Source organism: Diadema antillarum, unplaced genomic scaffold, assembly GCF_040938485.1.
Source record: "Diadema antillarum isolate AM-2024a unplaced genomic scaffold, OU_Dant_1.0 seq00001253_RagTag, whole genome shotgun sequence".
Taxonomy (NCBI): domain Eukaryota; kingdom Metazoa; phylum Echinodermata; class Echinoidea; order Diadematoida; family Diadematidae; genus Diadema; species Diadema antillarum.
In genome coordinates, this window is record NW_027272039.1 from 568,842 (window position 1) to 591,170 (window position 22,329).

Sequence of the window (22,329 nt, forward strand, 5' to 3'; positions counted from 1 at the left end):
GGTTAGAGAAGCTGAAACACCTCATTTCTCCCAGCTATTTTACAGAATTTTTTGAAATTTGATTTTTAACACACATCCCTATGGGGAAATATTTATGGGTGTGAGCCCTGTAGTATCACTAGTACACAAGCCTTGGTAGATCGCATTGATGATAGAGGGCGTCTCATTATGATCTGGGGCTGAGCCTTCTGATCTGCGCCAGTGATCTGCGCTGCAGGTCGTATATGAGTGTTCCGATTTGTTTGTTTGTTTGTTTGTTTGTTTGTTTGCTCATCTATGTGAAATGTCATTTCAGCACCGTGATGGGATTGACTTTATATAACATTGAAAAGAACTATAGTGAAGCAAACAGGATGGCATCATGGAGTTTCATTCGGGTTAGATTGGCCACTGCAGTCATGGATCGGTGCAGGACTATAGGCAACCTATTACGGTTCTTGCAAAAATAATGGTGATCAGCCCCAACTTCATAAGTGCAAATAAGTATATAATATACGTCAGTTTTCCCATGCACTGGCTTGTACACTTTACAAATCAATTCTGATATTACATGCATTCTTTTTTTCTTCCCTCATTTCGGGTCAATAAATTGTTGTTCATCTCTTATGCGACGACGGATATCGTGAAATCTTTGAAGGCTTCCGTGGCGGCGAGAACATGCATGCGGCTTGCCGAAACGTCGGGATTGGGTAGGCCAAGTGTATGTGTATACATGTGTGTATGTGTATGTGTATGTGTGTATGTGTGTGTGTGTGTGTGTGTGTGTGTGTGTTGTATGTGTGTATGTGTGTGTGTGTTTTACATGAGGGGGGGGGGGTATAGGCCTAAACTTGGTATAAAAAATATTTTGAGTTGAAATCGACTTTGGGAAACTTTAGAGGGTGATGACACAATCTCTGCCAAATCTGCGAATGTGACTGCGAGCATGCACAGACCATAATTTGAAGGTGTATAATAATCTGCTGAACACAATAGGATCCCCTTTTAATGCATCATTCCCATGTTTTCATAATCATCATAATAGGGGCCTATAGGCCTAGGCCTATAGGCCCCTCTTACCTAAAATAGAGTTTGATACTTAACTAGGTCCTATCACAATTTTTGTCATATGATTTATTAGATCCTGTCCACCCTGGGAGTAAATTATTTGAAGAGTTAGTGCTTGATTATGATATAGATATATCAGATTTATAGGAGGAAATATCATTTCTTGAAGAATATCCGGCAAGAATGGCTCACACACTAAGAAATAAACCAAGATCTTATTTTTGAAACGACTATGGGTAAACTTATGCAAACTCGTAAGATTTCCAAGTATGTGGGATATATGATAATAATTAATGTTGGACAAGTCTATTCCAGTTAATCACCTTCCTTTTTGGAACGACTTATTTAACCTAAATTTTCCTATCTGGGAAAAATATTTGAGAAGTCAGTTGACTCGATTACAATCTTTTTTTAATTTTTTTTTCAAAGGCCAATAGCCTTATGACTTTCTATTTAAAGGACAAGTTCACCTTCATAAACATAAGGATTGAGAGAATGTAGCAATATTAGTAGAACACATCATTGAAAGTTTGAGGAAAATCAGACAATCCGTTCAAAAGTTATGAATTTTTGAAGTTTTTGTGTAGTACCCGCTGGATGAGAAGACTACTGCAGTGTATGAATAATTTAGATGTCACATGCGTACAACAATATAAGGAAAATATAAAGAGAATTTCACAAAATTCCATCTTTTGAAAAAAGTACACATTCCCCTGACTCGTTACCGACAAATGTTATGGGTAATATTATTCCCCCTGCCTTTAGAAAGAGGCAAGTCAAGTGCTCTTTTATTATGCGAAAAAAGTGAAAATATGTTGAATTTTCTTTTACATTTTCTTTATACTGTTGTACGCATATGACTCACAAGCTGTAGTAGTCTCCTCATCCAGCGGTTCCAACACAAAAATTTAAAAAATTCATAACTTCTGCATCGATTGTCTAATTTTCCTCAAACTTTCACTGATGTGTTCTACTAATATTGTTGCATTTTCTCAATCCTTATGTTTATGAAGGTGAACTTGTCCTTTAAAATCAAGAGAAAAGATTCTCCCGTTGTTGTAATAAATCGCCTGATTTTTTTTTACACCTGTTCATTTTATGCCCTATATACTACTTTTATGGCAAAAGATGACAGATCTTATTAATCACAAGGAAAAGAAAAATTACAATTTTTCTATTTTTTAGAAAATGTACGGTTTACGTGGAGATTCTTATATGTTTCATAAAGTACTTCATATGTCTGTAATTCTAGAATATTGTATCGCATGTATTTTTCTTTTCTTTTCTTTTCTTTCTTCTTCTTTTGTTACTGTTAACACTGATTTTGTTAATGTTATTGTGTTTTCTAGTCTATTCGTATAAGTAGCAAAAGTGCGCTTAGAAACGTCAGTGTGAAGCGCCATATAAATGCAATCATTATTAATTATTATTATAAGACCCCTATTTTGCAATCTTTTCATGCTTATTTAAAAAAAAAAACCAATAAAAAATAGAATATAGAATTTCCAAAAAGTAAGATAAACTTGCAACTCATTTAAAAAATGGAGGTTTGGAATTTGATTTGAAACTGTGTAGTTATCCTACAAGGTATAATTTTTGTCAAATATGATAGGTAATGTTTTATGTAATCATTTTGTTATGCTGCATTTTTCCTTTATTACGTGATTTTGCAATTCACTTGAGTTTTTTATTCTTTGCTGTAAATGCCATTTATTAAGTTCTTTACCAATAAATACTTAAATATCTAAAAAAAAACAGTTTTGTGTCATTTAAAAATGCCATAAGAAACCTATAAAAGTCCGTTCACTTTACTGGCTTTTGAATTAGATCAAAGTTCATTTTCTGGAGTAGAATTAATGTTTGCCGGACTGATGTGCATTTTAGTATAGAGCCTATACTACTATAGTCTTTGACTTGCTAGGGTTGGATGTGTTGGATCAGTCGAAAGACTAATTAATCATCAAACTTTGTCCATCATCGCACTGAACACTACTTTGGGGAAGAATGATCAATATTTATTTTTAACCGCTATGTAGTGTGTAGATCTCCGGTTTCAGCGACCGACATTTTCTCTGCAAAAAGGGGCGTTTTCTCGGGTTACGCGAGAGTGTCATTAAAATCTCGTTATTTCACGAGGACAATAAACCAACATCAACATGTCAGCTATGCCGTTGTGAGCAAAAACTTGTGTTTCTATTGCGAGTACGGAGGCGGAAATTTTTGCTGTTCGCAGTGGTTGCAGCCCAGTGGAGCCGCTGACAACGGTCAAATGCTGGCAAAATGGGTTCTCAAGAACAGATGTATGAGTTGTGGCTACATTATAGTACTAAGGTAAGCTTTAGATGTCTCGAAAACAAGCATTTCCGCATTCCCATGCTAGACGTTACACGTCGGGAAGTTCAATCTCCTTCACTTTGCACTGCTTTGACTTGCAGTACCACGGTACTGTGCGGTAGGCGCTAGTGGCAAAGCGAACGAGCCCCCCGAGGTTGGGTAGAGCTAGAGGCGGATCCGTGCCGTTGATACACTGCTACATTGTAGGATGGGCAGTGATGGGGGCCCTATTCCCGGACACTAAGTTAAGAAACATCAACTTTCATGGCAAAACTTTAACAAAATAGAACACTTATAATTTCTGATAATATGAATCTACCGAGAAAATGCCTCTCTTTGATACCTTAAGAGCTATCTTGGTAAAAAATGAAGTATTTCAGAAAATACGAAGACGAATTCAAACAACTGATCTTCGATTTTATCCAACATTTCAACAATCACAAGCGTGCGTGCATTGTCTATGGGACAGTTGAAAACAAGATTGATTCTTGTTGAAAACGAAGTGAGTTACAAAAATGCCGGTAAAATGGTAAACATTGTGATTATTTTTATAGATTTTAAACTGCATTTGATGAAATAGCTTCCCTGTAATGGTTTACGTGTTTAAATTCAACATTATCATGGCGCAAAAGTTTTTTTTGATGGCCCAAATTTCGTATTCTATTTTGTCCAGGATTAGGGCCCGTTTGGAATTAGGGCCTCTTGCCATACACAGCAGCATTACTTTACATACAATCATAACGGCAATGATAGACTAGCTACAAAATGTAGCTCAGGAGGTGTCAATTTCTTGTGTGCCCTGTCATGTTTGCTTGTGAATGTTGTGGTATCAATGTTCACTTGGGTGATTTTCCTTCTTTTCTTTGACATGTCACATGTTGTGCCCAAAATTTCAGCATTTTCTCTGCAGTCCAATCAGATAAAAATTGATAGTGATAGTACAGTGATAATCTGTGTGTGAATATAGTCTATATGAATACGATAGTGTGATCATAGATTATAAATTAACATCGTCTCGACCACATTCTATACAACAGTATCAAAGACTTTAAAGATTGGTTACAAATTAAAGCAACCCAAGGATTTAGAGGTCATTCACAGTTAATGAGTCATATGACCTTTGAATAATCCATGGGCCATGGCATAGAGGACAAACTGATATTTAATTATTATGCTGGTTAAAACATGTATTTTCGGTGGACACCTGCCTGCCTGATGCTGAGTATACTCATACTCGGGCCTAGTCTATATCTGGTCCTATGTTTCAACTTCACAATGTCAAACAATGCCCAGGCTACGAACCAACTTTGACCATCCAGACGTCATTGTATCAGCAGTACCATGGTGTATATAATGCAAACATCGCCATTGATGTTGCTGGATGTGTGTAAGAATTAATAGTGGCATGCTACTCCTCCTGTCATTTGTCTACACAACTACAAATGTACACCTACAATTGTACCTAGCCTAGCATGTGTGCATGTTCTGCTGAAATTAGGCAGCCACTGTAGAATTCTTGGGGTATAATGCTTGCTTCTAATAACGCTCCTGAATACAATGTAAACTGTGGAACAAATGTGGTATTTTCCCCTTTGTCGATTTTATTTGTTGTTCTCCCACTGCACTCTCTCAGACTCAGAGCAACAAGAGAGGGAGAAAGAGAGAGAGAAAAAAATACCAAACTTACAAACTAAAATTATAATGTGGGAATTTTTACTCTCCTGTAACATGTGCTATCAGCAACAAGAGTAATTTTTAGGTCCAAACTGTGCATGGTCCCTAAACCCCAGGATTGCCCAGCACATTTTTTTTTAATGATGATGATGATAATGATGACTGTTATTATATTGTATGTATTATCATTATTATTATTATTATTATTATTATTATTATCATTATTATTATTATTATTATTATTATTATTATTATTATCATCATCATCATCATCATCATCATCATCATCATCACTATTACTATTAGTATTACCGGTACTATTATTACTGTCGTTAATATTATTATTATCTTTATACAATGTACAATGTACTTGACAGGTATTAAATGTGATGTATCCCAATAGGCCTGCAGTGTAGATCAAGTCTATCACAGTTCTTACAAAAGACACCTAGATATATGTGCAAACAAAAATGAAGTAAGTCAGATTGTTACAACTTAATATGTGAATACTTGTTGTGTGAATCTGCCTCATTATTTGCATTTTTCTTCTTTCAGTAAAATATTTACGTGTTTACACAAGGCATGACTTATTCATAGAAATCACTCACTCATTCATTGTGGGAAAGACAATGAAGAAAGGTTCACTTTGTAGAGTCAAGTGAGGAGGAGATGCTAAAAATGTATCACCAAAACTTGATCAGAACTTTAAAGATTATTGGAAATTATGTGACTGAGATGTTGCCCTTAAAGGACAAGTTCACCTTCATAAACATAAGGATTGAGAAAATGCAACAATATTAGTAGAACACATCAGGGCAAGTCCAAGATAACGCGCACGTTACGTATGGGACATTCAGAGACTTTTATGACCTGAAAAATAGTGTTAATGGCCTTTGATCATATTGAACTTCATCATGGTGATTGATATCTAGAAGAAGTATAATCATGTAAAAAATTGAGAAAAATGACCTTGACAATTATATTCTAGAAGAGAAAATATGTGCCGTTACGTATGGGACCAGAAAAATTTTGTTTTTTGGAACATTTTTTTCAACCTCAAAACTCTCTGAAAGTATATCATTCTACAACTTGTAACTCACTGTGATGAAAGTCACAACACTCAAGATTATCACAGGTAAGTTTCATGTCATTAGGCAAAAAGCTCTAATTACAGGTTCTAATTAAAGACAGACATGACGTGTTACGTATGGGACAGTTACGTATGGGACAGTTTGTCCCCCATTCATTTAGTGTGTGAAGAACCATGTTTATGGGTATTTTGCATAATTATTGAAGTAAAATCAGTTGAAACTATTCAAATACTGATCCAGATTGTCAAGGAAACAATATTCCCCAAATATTCACTATCATAATCATATTCAATCATATTTTTATATTTTTATGACCAACCTGGGTATGCATGCCCTTTGTCCCCCATTCGTTTAGTGTGTGGAGAACCATGTTTATGGGTATTTTGCAAAATAATTTTGCAAAATACCCATTTAAACAAATTTTTGCATAATTATTGAGGTGGAATCAGTTGAAATTACTCAAATACTGATCCAGATTGACAAGGGAACAATATTCCTCAGATATTTACCATCATAATCACATTCAATCATATATTTTTTATGACCAACCTGAGTATGTATACCCTATTTTTATCAAGATAGTTACTACTGAAAAATTGAATAGTTTAAAGTGTTTACTTGCATTGATGAAGGGCAGTTTGCCATTTAGTTTCAATAAAAAACAACTTGACACAAGAAATATTAAGTTTAATAAATAAGCAATACCTGCTGCGTGGAACCCCCGTGATCGAGTAGATATATGATGTCTGCCTAGCAGTCAGGTCATTGATTCGAGTCACACCTCAGTATGTATACCCATGAATTTTGTTGTGGCTACTACTGAAAACTGAATAAGGACAATTTGTGTATCACTTGCAATAAAAAAAAAATCATTTTACTTTATTTTTCTTCTATATATATATCACAACCATTTCAAATTGGATCTCCATCACATAAACTTTGAATTCCTCTAGTCTTAGGATTTTATGCTCTTACAGCTGTAAGTACTGTAATTCATATAATTGGTTTCCAATCATCTCTTTAAATGTTGAAAATTGAATCCCCATTTCTACAAAAAACTATACCATCCCTTTAATGTTGATTTTTCATTGTGTATTTTGCCATTTTCCCCTCCCCCTTTCTGAAAATTGTTCAGTCAAGTTCATGTATTGTTTCAAGTGTCTATAACTCAAAAAGTAGCTACAATGTTGGGATGCTTTCTTCAGGATGATTGACCATTTGTGTACTGAGAGACCTTCCCAGCTAGCTACATGCATTCACATGCAATATGTATGAGGATGTCCCATACGTAACGCATTTATCCCATACGTAACATTATTTCAATGCCTAATAAAAAATATTTCTTTTACTTTTTTTTTCTTTTTTCTCTGGTATTTAATTTCTTTAAACAATAAATTAGAACTTTCCAAAAGGGCATTAAAATAACCTTAGCAATTTCAGAACAAACCTAAAAAAATGACCTCATTTTGTTACGTATGGGACATCCCATGATAGGACACGAGCTAATTTGCATAATCACTTGCATAATCCCTAAATTTTCATACCAAGTTAAACTATGTGATGAACTTCTTATGTCCACATATTAATCAAATATTATTTGCTTTCCTTTGAATTAATATGAATTTTTATAAATGTCCCATACGTAACGCTGTGTTTCACATTTATGCAAATGAAGCCCTTGAAATTTGCATAAATTTACATAATATCATTATTTCCTTCACGGAAATCAAAACTTCAACTCATAAGCTTCAAAATGATACCAAACTTGTCAATATTGAGCAAAGATGAAATTTTGCCTTCTGAGGGGACCTTATCTTGGACTTGCCCATCAGTGAAAGTTTGAGGAAAATTGGACAATCGATGCAAAAGTTATGAATTTTTAAAATTTTTGTGTTGGAACCGCTGGCTGAGGAGACTACTACAGCTTGTGAGTCATATGCGTACAACAGTATAAAGAAAATATAAAGAAAATTCAACATATTTTCACTTTTTTCGCATAATAAAAGAGCACTTGACTTGCCTCTTTCTAAAGGCAGGGGGAATAATATTACCCATAACATTTGTCGGTAACGAGTCGGGGGAATGTGTACTTTTTTCATAAGATGAAATTTTGTGAAATTCTCTTTATATTTTCCTTATATTGTTGTACGCATGTGACATCTAAGTTTTTCACACACTGCAGTAGTCTTCTCATCCAGCGGTTACTGCACAAAAACTTAAAAACTTCATAACTTTTGAACGGATTGTCCGATTTTCCTCAAACTTTCAATGATGTGTTCTACTAATATTGCTACATTCTCTCAATCCTTATGTTTATGAAGGTGAACTTGTCCTTTAATTGGCAACATTTTCCTGGTGCAATGTGTTGTAATATGGCATTAAACAAACCATAATTCAACAAACTACATTACATCCATTTGTGCATATAGATGTATGAGTGAGCATGTGCTAAGATAAACTACAAATGTGCAGTACACGTACATCGTGATTAATGTGGATACAATGTGTGTGTTGTGATAGCATTATAAACTGTTTGGGTTTTCATGTGGATGGGCCAATAAACATTACAATAAATATTTTGTGATATGTCCTTGTTCAGTGTTCTACACTGAGAATTCTGAGAATAGGCCTACATAACGTACACAAGTTTGTAAATTAATAATATTTCTACCACTTTTCAATGCACTAATAACTCTCTATGGCAATTTTATTGATACACCCGTAATGACACAGTAGCAGAGTGCATCTTTTAGTACATGTACTTTGCTGTCACCATTTCAAATAGATGTGTAAGCAAGGAAAACAAATAAAGTTAAATTAATGTAACAAAAGCTTTTATATCAGAAACTGCGTGAACCTGAGGACTACACATTTACTGTACCGTATCTGTACACAGAGCTTGGCCAACTCGGTTAGAGATGGTAGCAAACCTACAGTAAGTAGTGGTGATATCTATAAACTAGTGTCGATATGATATCCTGTATTGCCCTTTTCTTTTCCATTTCATTAGGTTTTGCTTATTTTTATTCACTTGCCTTTTGAAGTATGATATAATGCAATATGTTTTTCATGATGATATACAATGAAGCTCATACACTGTGCATGATATGAATGTTATTTTCTGAACCAGTTGAAGGCGAGTCCGAGAATAGGCACGTGTCTGTAGGAAATGTGTGATTGTACATGTATGATAGCAAAATCAGTCCATCCTCAACGGCTTAACAAAAAATAAGGGCTGCAGTTGAGAATGACAAATGTATACAGCAGGCAAAGACAAGGGGCGCACAAAGATTAATGTATTAAAGGAAGCTTTAATACACATTAGAAACTGTGTGAACGTGAGCACTACATTTAGCTGAATACCCAAACCAAAGCCATCTATTATACACGGAGTTATGTAGGCCAACTCGGTTTCAGCTGGTCCCAACATGGCGTGCAATCCTTTGTCACATGGTTGCTTATAAAACAAAGCAGCATGCCGTCACAGTGCTACTGCCCACTGGAGCATAGCTGGCCAGACTCTTTACTGTACATGTAGAAATGGCTCTGGCCCGAACATAACAATAATCCCTCAGGACCACAAACTGTTAAATGCCATTGACACCTTATGCAGCATTGACGACTTTGGTAGTGATAGAGTTAATGCAGAACAGGGATAAGGGCATGGGTTCAGACACAGATAACGCTTGATATAGAACCTGAGGCCACTAATGTGGTAAACTGGCACCTGTCATATGTACATTTGCTATCCACTTTTGTATTATATTACATAGATGTGATAAAATATTATAATGCCTTTCTGTTCCTTTCTTTTGCAGAGGGATATCCAACTCTTCAAGACCTACGTGGAGCGGTTTTTGCAGCAATACCAGGCCTCACTGGACCTGTCATTTAGTCACATTGCCGAAGGGTAAGACCACTCGTTTTTTCAGCTCTTGGCATGTTTTTGAGAGTCCAGGCATTTTTTATCAGAGTCTGATTGACTGTGATATGAGGTCAAAAGCCATGCAATAATGCAATAGGTAGCAATCATCAGATGCATAATTGTTTTGGATGATTGGAATTGAGCATTGAACAATTAATTTAAAGGTTTCCAAATGGACTGGTTTAGTTTACATCTTTTTGGAATACATGATGCACTGTTCTTTCCAAACAGTCACGAGGGGCTGGATGTTGCTGAGCATATCTCAAGATGCACATAATCTGTCATGTTTAACCTGTTTAGGATCCATTCGCTATAGCCAGCATTTCCCTTTAATAATGGACACATGCTGGGGTATAAATTCAGGACTACAAATTGTACATGTAGTCTTCAGTGGTTGCACAGAGGGAATTCTTTAGTACTCACCAGCTACAAATATCTCAGTGCAATTGCCAGCAGATTTTTTTTTTTACCCAATTTTTGTTGACATTATAATCTTTTGCCGTGCCTTTTATGGTTGGTTGATCTTTATTTTGCAGCAGTCTCATCAAATTATTGTAATAAATGTTAGAGAACATGATGGCTATTAGGGTAATTATATGCATTTATGTATTAAAGGGGTGTATATATGTTAGTGTAATTGAAGTGTAAGAACTCAAGCATATAGGGAATCCTGAAAGGGTTCAACTTTTGCTTAGTCCCACGTGTGATACCATGTGTGTGTCATTGTAGAGAGCTAGTGAACTGACATGGTAGGATAAATCAACATGTTAGTGAAGGCCTCCTTGATGTTCACAGTGAACTTTAAATAGGTGGTGCTGTGGTAGCCCCCTGCATGTCACACACAACTGTACCGACTGTACAAAGGCCGGAGAAAGCCAAGTCTTGAACTAGATACGTGTGTGACTCATGACCACGCTTTGTGTACGCAGACAACAAGGGCCTATGATTGACAGTGATGCACTTTACTTTGCTGGGGTCAGAGTTGCCATTTTGCGATCCAGAGAATGATGATGATGAATTCCCATACAATGTACATTGTACCATGATTGGTGTATGTGTGTGTGGTCTTTGCATGACTGTTTTATAGCAGGATGTAAAAGAAATGACCACCTGTATGGGTGCAGTGTACCATTAAATCAAAGAAAATTTCATACTGTATGTCGCAATGCTTTTAGTAGAGAAGAGTACCCTATTTTGTTGACCAGAGTAATTTGTAGAACTTCCCCATCTATTGCAAATGTTGACATTTTCTCTGTGTGGAAAAATTTTGTGTCTTTCGCATAACATGAAACTAGCATGAAAATGAAAGTACATTGTATGCACATTTTTTTTTTTTTTTTTGCTTTTATTGTTTTGGTTTTTCTTCAAGTGCTTGGAGGCATAAATGGTATTTTCTGGCAGGCCTATAAAACATCAGTTAAAGGAGACCGGATGATTTTCAGATTTTTTCATTTGAACAACTATAAATTAGTTATAGTGAGGACAGAGTTTCAGAATTTGTGATAATTTGGATGAAGAATATTTTCAAAATTTAGAACAAATTGCAATGAACAAGGATGATGACATGGCAGAGTCACCATAAGAATGCATGAGTTGGGGCTCAAGGAAACAGAACAAAAGAAGAAGGCATGCATAGATTATGCACAGGTGAACTCGCAAGCAAGCGGTATTGTAATGGAATTACACTGCTACACCTGTACATTTCTGAAATGTGTGAACCTCCTATGTCATCATCCTTGTTCAGTGTAATTTGTTTAAGGTTTTTCAAAGCATTGTTTCTCTGCTAAAGAACCACAATGAATTCCACAAATCTGTACGTAGAGTTGTCGATTTATGTACTACATGATTTGAAATTATGAAAATCGTCTGGAATGTCCCTTTAAAAGAAGTATTGTTGTCATTAACATTGCTGGTGTTGTTATGCTTATTATTATTATTATTAGTAGTAGTAGTAGTAGTAGTAGTAATAATAATAATAATGATAATAATAATAATAATAATATTATTATTATTATTATTATTATTATTATTATCATCATCATCATCATCACTTTTATTGTAGTAGTACTAGTAGTAGTATTTTATTATAAATACTGGTCTTATTGTTATTATATTGATTATTATCATCATTATTGTTCAAATTCATGAAATTCTTCCGTCGGGATGTCTTCATTGCAACTGATTGACAAATTGCCCTACATTGACGTAAAAAAAAGTATTGTTGTCATTAACATTGCTGGTGTTGTTATGCTTATTATTATTATTATTATTATTAGTAGTAGTAGTAGTAGTAATAATAATAATAATGATAATAATAATAATAATAATAATAATAATATTATTATTATTATTATTATTATTATTGTTATTATCATCATCATCATCATCACTTTTATTGTAGTAGTACTAAGTAGTAGTATTTTATTATAAATACTGGTCTTATTGTTATTATATTGATTATTATCATCATTATTGTTCAAATTCATGAAATTCTTCCATCGGGATGTCTTCATTGCAACTGATTGACAAATTGCCCTACATTGACGTAGGGCAATTTGTCAATCAGTTGCAATCATTATTGTTGTTATCATTTTTGGTATCATTTACAAGTACGGATGTTCATTATCATCACTATCATTACCCTCATAATTCCACATATATATTTTTTTTTTGTCGCCATGCAGGAAGACCTTGGCAGGACCAAACTCTGCCTCTCTCCCAGATGGCCTCCTAGAAACCTTGGTGGTAGAGCTCGCCTCCTGCAGCCGCCAATGCAGGGGCGTCGTCGCCGACTGGGACGTCCTGCGCTACGCCACGCAGATTGTCCAGGTGCTTATAGCCACGTGCAGGTAAGGACCAGAAAATATTTAAACACAAAACAATGCAAAACAAATTAGAGTCAATATACTGTATACGCTGAATATTTTGAGAGAATTTATTTTCACGAATTTTGCGAGTCAGGTGCTGTTGTAAATTTCAAGACACGGAAAATATCAACTCTGATCGTAACGTGAATATGACGTACACGCGTACATTTCTCCATTGAGTACTTTATTCCACAATTGCAAATTTAACCACTTGCGAAATCATGGGGAATTCCCGATTTACGAAAAATTAGACTCTCTAAATGTATCGCATACAGTATTTCCTCACAAGAAATTGCATTGCGTGAATGTTTCTGTGGATCATATGAAAATTGAGGAATGAAATTGTACAATGCCGTCTACGATCAGTAACATGGAATTTATGGTTAGTTTCCCCTATAATGTTTACTGCAGTCAGATGTGCTATGCAGATACAATGTACATTGGTCAGCAGTGTTGACAGAAAACAGCAGAAAGCCTGGGAATGAGACTATCTACAAATGTATCTCCTATCCCATTCAAAGCAGGCAAACAAATGGATGATTCATGTTTTTTCTTCTTCACTTTTTTTTTTTTCGGCCTGTTTAGCAGGGGCATGTAAAGAACAGATCTATACAAAGTGCCCAGACTGTTATTGTCAGCACCTCTTAATGAGGTCAGTTTGACTGACTTGATGCTCGAGTGGTTTCGTATGTTGAGGGAGCTACAATGACAGTGTATCCCCCCCCCAAAAAAAAAAAAAACAAACAACAACAACAACAACAACAAACAAACAAACAAACAAACAAATCTACAAGGGATACTGCAAGTGGCTAGAGTATGTGATGTGTGTCCAGCAATCAAGAAGTCATTGGTCATATACAGTGCATACCACTAAAACCCTGAATGATTAAGTGCTTATTTACGTACATCAATGAGGGACAATTTTGCAGTGAATTGCAAGGAACGCCAAGTGTTCTATTTGTCTCACCTGCAAAGCATAAGTGAGACATAGGCATCACTTTTCTGTTGTCATTGTCAGTGACGGTGTCGTCATAGACGTTGTGAATGATTTGGTGCATCGCTGCTGTATTTGCGTGAAAACCCTCAAAATGAAGAGTATGGTCAATGCCTGGTAACAAAAAAATGTGTCCTCCCAGAAAAACAAAGCAAAAGCACAAATTTTAGCAAAAGTTTGTTTGTTTTTAATGCAAACTTTGTAAACCCAATGATGATTTAAAGTGGAAATAAATGAAATGAAATTACATGTAAATGAAATGAAAAGAGCAAGGGGTAAAATATGCTTGATTATGTTATTTGGGATATTGAATGATTCTTTTTGAAGTCATGGAAGTTTAAAATGGCAAGGCTTCTTGTAGTTCCCATTGAGCTCCGAGGTGCTGCATGCTATACCCACCCACAATCAAAGCCACTCATACCAGGGAGGTGGGAACCCCTCCCTGCTCATACTCAGCTAACACTGAAACGGTGAATAAAATGAAACCGAACTGTAGATACCATTTGCAGGCGTCATAAGTGCTGACACCATTTGTCAGTTTGTTGAGAAACTGGTCAGAAGTCGGGGATGCAGTTCATGCACAGATACGGTTGATATGATGGCATTTTTTTGGCAAATATTGGAAAGATGAAGACAAATACTGTAACTCTGGAAGAAATAAAGAGGAATAAAATTTGAAAAATTAGGAAAGAAATGTAGAGAAGTTACTATTCTTGTAAGTACTGTAAAACAAGGAATGTTTGCATGCATATCAAATTGATGAATTTCACGAAAATCAAGATTCACGAAATTACAATGCAACTTCTTGTCTGCACTTATATGCATTAAATGCCATTGAGAATTCATGAAAAGTTTAATGCTGCAAAAACAAAGAAGGCAGCTCCAATTTTGCAAAATTTATATATACGTACTTTGCAATCTATTTTGTTTGTTTGCTTTTTTTAATTCACATATTGTATTGCATGAAATCCTAGTAAGTTATTCTGACTCTCACCACCCACTGCTCAACAACCATTACTGGGTTAGTATTTATATCCTTTTGATTGTTTCCAAAAAAAGCCAAGTGGTTAAAGGTATTAGCCCACATTTGCAAACCCACGAAAATCAAAACTGCATAAAACAGGTCCAATATGACTTCAAGTACAAGTTATAACAATAACATACCTGACCTGTTGCTCTTTGTCTATACCATTCGATAAAAGAGAGAAAATCATCGTTTTAAAATCAATTTTCAAACCGGGTCAACCCGACCCAAAATCGAATTACGAGCGCGGGCTAGCTACGTACATGTAACTTACACATGTATCGCATGCATGTAGTACGTACGTGGACCGGAGCTAGCGAGCGTTATACGCATGCATACGGTGCATTTTCATTTATTTTTATGAAAGTACTGGACTAATTGGAACGAAATTTTGCACAGGTGTTACTGCAATCATACCCAAACTCCATGCTAACTATGAGACCAATTGCTGCAGGTTTACAAATGTGGGCTAATACCTTTAATATCATTAAGCTCTGTATTGTCTAAAAGCAGTAGGGTATGTCATTGATGTACGTACAACTTTGTATGCAGTGTTCACTGGAAGTACTCTTGTAAACAGTCTGTAGAATCTTTTGACAGTCTTGGTGAGTCATATGTACAAACACACACTGTGATGAATTCATGTGTGATTTCAGATGGATTGTTTACCTTGTGACATCATCATCCATTGATGTAAAGAAAGTGGCTGATTATGACTCGATCAGGACTGTCCACAATGTGTACATCGCCCCATTGAGGCTGGGTGGATTTTACTGCAATGATAATCATCTTGTCATGTTTTTTATTATTATTATTATTATCATTATTATTATTATTAGAATGATTTATTTGGTAAAAAATTTGCAAAATCATAGCCCGAAGGCTAAAATACATTGCAATGACATATAAATACTTCCAAATTAAATAGAACAAATTGAACCGTCGTACATAACATCCGCATCAGAAATCACAATTAAACATAAAATATATTGCATGAAAAATTACCACATTTTACTCCACAGAGTAGTTTAGTATTCATAAAGTACATACATGTGGACTCCTCTGGATTTTGCTTTGTATTAATGCAGAAAGATGAGCAGGGACAGGTTTATAGATAAATTCAATCTGTGTGAAATCAGAATGATATTTACAATCAAACTTGCCATTTAGGGACAGAAACAAACAATCTGAGATGCGTCACCAATTTAACCCATTGAGGACGAACTAATTTTGCTAAAACAGGCATTTCCCATAGACGCTTACCTGAGTAACTTGGGACTCGTCCTCAATGGGTTAAGGATCCTGTACATTGTAAATCCTCGAAAATGCTGTAATTAAAACAACCATTGTAAATGAACAGCAAAAGACTCATTGAACAGATTTTTGCTTTTTATTGTATTAATAAAATACTAAAAAGTGAATTGAGTACAAATGAATAAATGATACACTTCATGCACTCCCACGCTTAAGCAAAAAGAAAAAGGAAAGAAAAAGTAGATGAATAGCACACACATGATTCGATCATTTTAGCACTTCTGACTGGTTACAGTCTCGAACCCTTTTTGAATTATTGTTCTGCAATGCACATGGCTTGTAACTGGATTCATACAGGGACCAGTGATATATCGCTCTATGTTATACATCAATTGCATCGATTGATGCATCGCTACAGGGCATCAGCCCCTATCAGTCTAGGAGATTGCACTCATGTTGTCCTTTTGTGGAGTTGGTAGAAATTCTGAGATGAAAATAGTTGTTGTGGTATGGTATGGTATGTACGTTTATGAATGATACATCCGTCATTTTCAACAGTGTAGCAAGAATAAAGTCCTTGCCCGGCAGTGCCCTTTAATGCCACGGCAGTGCCTTTTAATGCAGCTCTCAGACTGAATGCCAGCCACTACCTATGAACTATAAAAAATAATGAGATAATTTTTTCCAGTGAGATACAGTACTGTAAAATATGCCCCCTCCCCTTTGTGGTACTATACTGCGATAGCTAGGCGATGGCAATAACCAGACAACATTTTTTAATCATAATAATGTCTTGTGACTACGTCAATGGATGAATTTCAGAAAAAACAAACAAACAAACAAACGTTTTGCAGATGATGCAAAGTTGTATTATCAGTACTTCTGTATTGTGCACATACAGGTGTATGCATAAAATTTGAGTTGTGATATGATCATAGATTTTTCAGATTGAACTACCACTTTACATTCAAAATATTCATTTTTTTTTTTTTTTTTGGGGGGGGGTTTATGCTAATCTTGCTATAAAATGAAATGTACCATGCTACAAAATGAAATGCACTTGCTCCATCATCACAGTATCACCAATACGTACGTACCTGAATTTTTGACACAAGTATGTGCAAACTGTAAGAAATTCTTGAATGAGGTATTATGCCCCGTCACAGTATCAGTATCGCACTGTCTCGAATGCCTTGGTATAAAAGTTTGACAACAGCTTACTGTACTTGAGATTTCCACAATGGCAGTCCAAAGACATCCTCTTTTGATAAGTTTATCCATAGCCACAGAAATTGAACTAAAGTCTCAATATTTTGTGTCTTTCTTTTTTTTTTTACAACTTTAAAAGAAATGACTTCATATCATTTTTCTGGCAGCCTGAGTGTCATGATAATGTCAGTAAAATATTTGGCTTTATTGTTCGACAAATATTTGGCTTTATTGTTCAATCGTATTCCGGTCATTGATAAACATTTAAAACAGATGGCATTATGTCTTACAGTAGTCTCCTCTAAAGAAATCTTAAAATTGTGAAATAGTCATTTGAATACTGTAAAACGAGGAATGTTCACGTGCATTTCAATTTCGCGAAGTTCGCAAGCGCCAAAATTCACGAAATTAAAATGCACATGAAAGTTCTTGTCTACACTCTATGCATTGAATGCCAGTGGTGGTTCGCAAAAATTTCATGCCTTGAATAAGGCTGTCGGCTCCAATTTGCGAAAATTTCATGCCGCGAATATGTCATGTTATACAGTAGACTCAGTTTTTGGATTTTATATTTCATGCATCTGTTTACCTTATTTTTGTAAGGGATTTACAAAACATTGGATGCAGATCAGTGTGTCCCATTGTGTGTGTGTGTGTGTGTGTGTGTGTGTGTGTGTGTGTATGTGTATGTTTTAGAATGAATTTTATGATGCATAGAGTTATATCCTCTAAAGGGCATCATCAAAATCTCTTGCCATCATCACATACGTAATGTACATTTTGTATAGCCGTTACTCTGTAGAGTGTGCAATGCAGCCGTGAAAGGAATGCCATCATCTCTTTAATAGTACAGTACCTTGCCCACACTAGACTCATCATTTGAGAGTCCTTGCTATTCTTATTTCAAAAGGTCAGTGCTCTGTCCGTCAATGACAGTTGGGTTTGTATGTGACCCTCAAAATAAACAAAAATCAGTGCTTACGAATGCAGTACTTGTATATATTACAGTTGGTATATTTCAAATCCGTTGTTTTGTGTTTTCATTGCTCACCTGGAATTATGCTGTCACTGTCAGATATGATATTCATAAACAAATATTGCCATGCTGATATTCCATTCCCGACATAGTCTTTTCTAACACTGCTGTCTGCGGGAAAAGATGAATATGATGCATTCTGCAAATTCATTGTGATCATTCACACATTTCCACTTTACCAAAAAAAAAAAAAAAAAAGGGAAGCATTTAGCATGTCATTTTGATTGCAAATTTGACACACTTCATTGTTATGCATTATCATACAGACACACACACACACTTGAAGCATATGGGACCTTGCAGCTCATATTTTACCATTAAACAGTGGCTTTATCCTACATGTATCTCCACTATTGTGATTGAGGAAAAGCATAGCAACATCAGCAGCGAAAATCATACCTACTGTAATCTATACAGTGGTCTGAATAAATGCCTGGCAGGCATCTGGCACGCTGTTTTTTGTGATACCGGTACATCTTTTATGACGATTTTAGCCGATTCTGACGTATACTGCACATACATACTTCATAGCTGTTTTGTCATGTAAAGAATAGTGGTTGTTGGTGTGGTGCTGCTAAGATTTCAATGAAGGCATCTTCTTCTTTTTTTTTTTCTTCCATAAAAAATGTATGAAAGGAGTTTGCTATTATAGCTCACTGTGGCAGTTTCAGTATTTATGAGGCACTGTCTATTTACGTATGTTTATAAACCCATTGGAGACAAGTCCTGAGAGTGCTTCGGCTGGTGTCTATGGGAGACGCATGTTAGACAGGGCTGCCAACCCTCACGCATTGAGCGTGAGACTCACCCATTTTGGTCCTTTCTCACTCTAAAACTTTATTTCATTTGCATGCATTTCTATTGATCTCACTCATTTTGACTCCTAAATTATAGCATTGGCCTATGGGATTCTCACTCTCAACTAGTTTTCAGTGTTGGCAGCCCTGATGTTAGAGCAAAATCAGCTCGTCCTGCATTGGTTATATGATTGATATGTAATAAATTTCATTTTGTGAGTAAAATCAAGTTGTACGGAAAAAGCCAATCACAGAGTGGGAAATTTCTTCTTTGATCTATTAAATTCAATTTGCCAAACAAAGGAATAGGTTGATGTACGTGTAAGTGTACATTTGGTGGACTGACAAAAATGTGTTGGTTTTGTCAGTCCACATATTTAAATGTACGTTCACCACTAAGTCAAGAAATGGAATAAAAGGCAGTGTTCAATAGAATTTAAGGGCTGATGTTATATTTTCTAATCAATATCAGGCCATTCAGTTGAAAAACAACAACTTTTCAGTGAATGTTTATCATTTGACCTTCATATGTCAGTCCAGCATTGCTTGTACATACATGTACATTTACTTTTGTCCAAAACTTTTAATTGTGGCATGAATACTAATAAATTGCTTGTTTGAAGCAATTTTGGGGCAAAGTTATCTGTCATTGAAGTGTTCTCAAAAGATCATAGCATATTGCTGGGTAATGCACATTGGAAACAGAAAATAACTTGACATCCCTGAAATTGACATTTTTTCCTATACCTTGGAAATACGCAAATAGCAACAGGCGAATATTTTGGACTTTGGCCATAATTCTCAATGAAGAGGACAATCCATTAAAATGGGACACACATCCCATACATATTATTTTTAATTCTCCTTCAATTCATATCATTATTCAAACTGGTGATTTATGGCAGTACAAAGTGCATATAAAAAACACCTGCTGCACAGTACTGGTCATTGAGAAGTTGTGCACTTGTTTTGTATTGAATGGCTATTCTGCATTTTGTATTGAGTATGCATTGTCAGTCAGAGACCATCAACAACAACAACAACAACAACAAATCATGCAGTTGTTCTGTACTGAGTGGGCAGTTTGCATTTTGCATTGAGCCTCAGTAGCAGGAAATTAATATCTGTAATATCTCTGTAATTCCTCCAGGATCGTTGCTCTCAGCATGCAGATCAAAGTCCATGGTTTCCCCCGAGACATAGAGGAATTCCACCCAAAGCTCAAACAATTTTTATGCTGCTTTAATACATAGGGGCAGACAGATATATTCAGTGTAGCCAGTTACAAATGTAATATTTTTAATATCAATGTTTAATATGGGGGGGGGGGGGGAGGTCATTAAAGGTACTGTAAAAAATAACGTTTCTTGAAATAAGATTTTTGTAAACATTTTTTTTTCTGAAATTTGATCAAACATGCATAGTACTTGTAGGTGTGCGTTCTTTCGTAGAATGTGAATCAGAACGTGGTTTTTGTCTTCAATGTATGGTTTAAATGTACAAAAATGTTTTGTTTATCTGTTTGTTTGCATTTTGGTAAAAGTTGGATGTGTTCATGTTACGAAAATCGCCAAATGACACAAATTGGTTGCAAAATAAGACATTTGGTTTCGCGACAGAATTGAGATGCAGTCATCGTAAAAACCTCCTTTCCAAATGTCAAAGTCTGAGAGAGTTTTTGAATCAGAAATGTTCATTTTTCATGTTGCTAGGTGTTTGATTTTTTTTTTCTGACAGTAAATCATGAATTAATATTAAGCACTATTGTGGTTGAATACCTCATTTCATGCATGCTCGGAGTGCATAGCCTGTTTTTCAGAGCTTATTTTCTCACATTTTTATTGATCTGCAAAAATGTAGTAGCCAGCTTTTGCCACTGTACCATATTTTGCAGTGGTTGCTTGAAAAAGAAAATGGGACACATTTTGTGTGATTGAAAGTCTGGAGAACTGGCTGTGTCTTAGAAGCTACATGTACATGCTGTAGTGTTTTAAAATTAACTTCTGTACCCAAATCAGAAACTTGATGTTCAGTGAATTTGAGGGAGACTTTCTGGTGTGATATGTCACAAATATCTTGATGTATGAAAATGAGGGACATTTATCTTGCACCATTTTCATAGAATACACACACATTTGGTTCTCTGTTGATAGTGACCACACCCTAATGTCCTTTTTAGGAAGTGTACCAAGGTACATTGTACTATTGTCTGAACACGACTGAAGACAGATGTCCTTTTGAGTCTTTTTGTTGTCATTTTATTTTCTTTTTCTAAACAATACCTTACATTCTCAGAGCTCAGGACAAAATTACCATGTAGACATAGAGCTGCAAAAGAAATTCATTTGCATGTTATACTGTAGTATTAAAAGTACACTTTTATGGTACAGTACAATGTATGTACTACGATTGTACATGTATTATGTGTGCTTTGTACAAAGTCATTGAGTAAAATACAAATTGCTGGCATTGATATTACTTCAATATACTACAAATGTACTGGGTATGCATGTACTGTACTATGCATATTATGTTTACGTGTACACTATGTATCCCTTACATGTGTATGCACAATGTATGTACATGTACAATGTATACTGTACATTTTGCTGTTGTTATGTACATAATGCTGTATCTTACCTCAATATATTTTTTCCGGATTAATGCGCTTAGAAACATCAGTATTTGACTATTAAGCGCTATATAAGTGTTATTCATTATACAGTGTACATGTACAATGTATGTATTATCTTGTACAAACAATGCATATATTACACATACTGCTATCTCAGGGTATGTTTGCATATGTTTGTAGTATCATACATCCTTTGGCTAATCCTGCTTGATCATACCTCTCTCCAGTTCTATGTCACACTGTATCATTAAAAATGAAATGTATCAATATTACAGGAAGCAAAACCATTCAGATGGTATCGGTCAGTTATGACCATGCCTATGAATAGTATCCCTTTGTCCCAAGATTGCTGCTTTTGGCCTACCATGTGTACACACTTGTATGTGCATCTACCAAAATGATGAAAATTCTCAGTGATTTACAGGTGTATGTCAATTGTAGG

The 22,329-nt window shown here is 35.4% G+C and overlaps 1 protein-coding gene across 1 annotated transcript in view; it reads left to right on the top strand.

Moving 5' to 3' along the window:
* Positions 1-2,996: 2,996 nt before the first annotated feature.
* The window catches only part of LOC139745335 (neurobeachin-like protein 1), a 93,697-nt gene continuing 74,364 nt past the window's right edge, over positions 2,997-22,329 (top strand). The window contains exons 1-3 of the mRNA XM_071655735.1: positions 2,997-3,378; positions 9,965-10,056; positions 12,756-12,920. Of these exons, the coding sequence (XP_071511836.1) occupies positions 3,328-3,378; positions 9,965-10,056; positions 12,756-12,920 (308 nt within the window). The 5' untranslated portion in view covers positions 2,997-3,327. The remainder of the gene's footprint in view (positions 3,379-9,964; positions 10,057-12,755; positions 12,921-22,329) is intronic.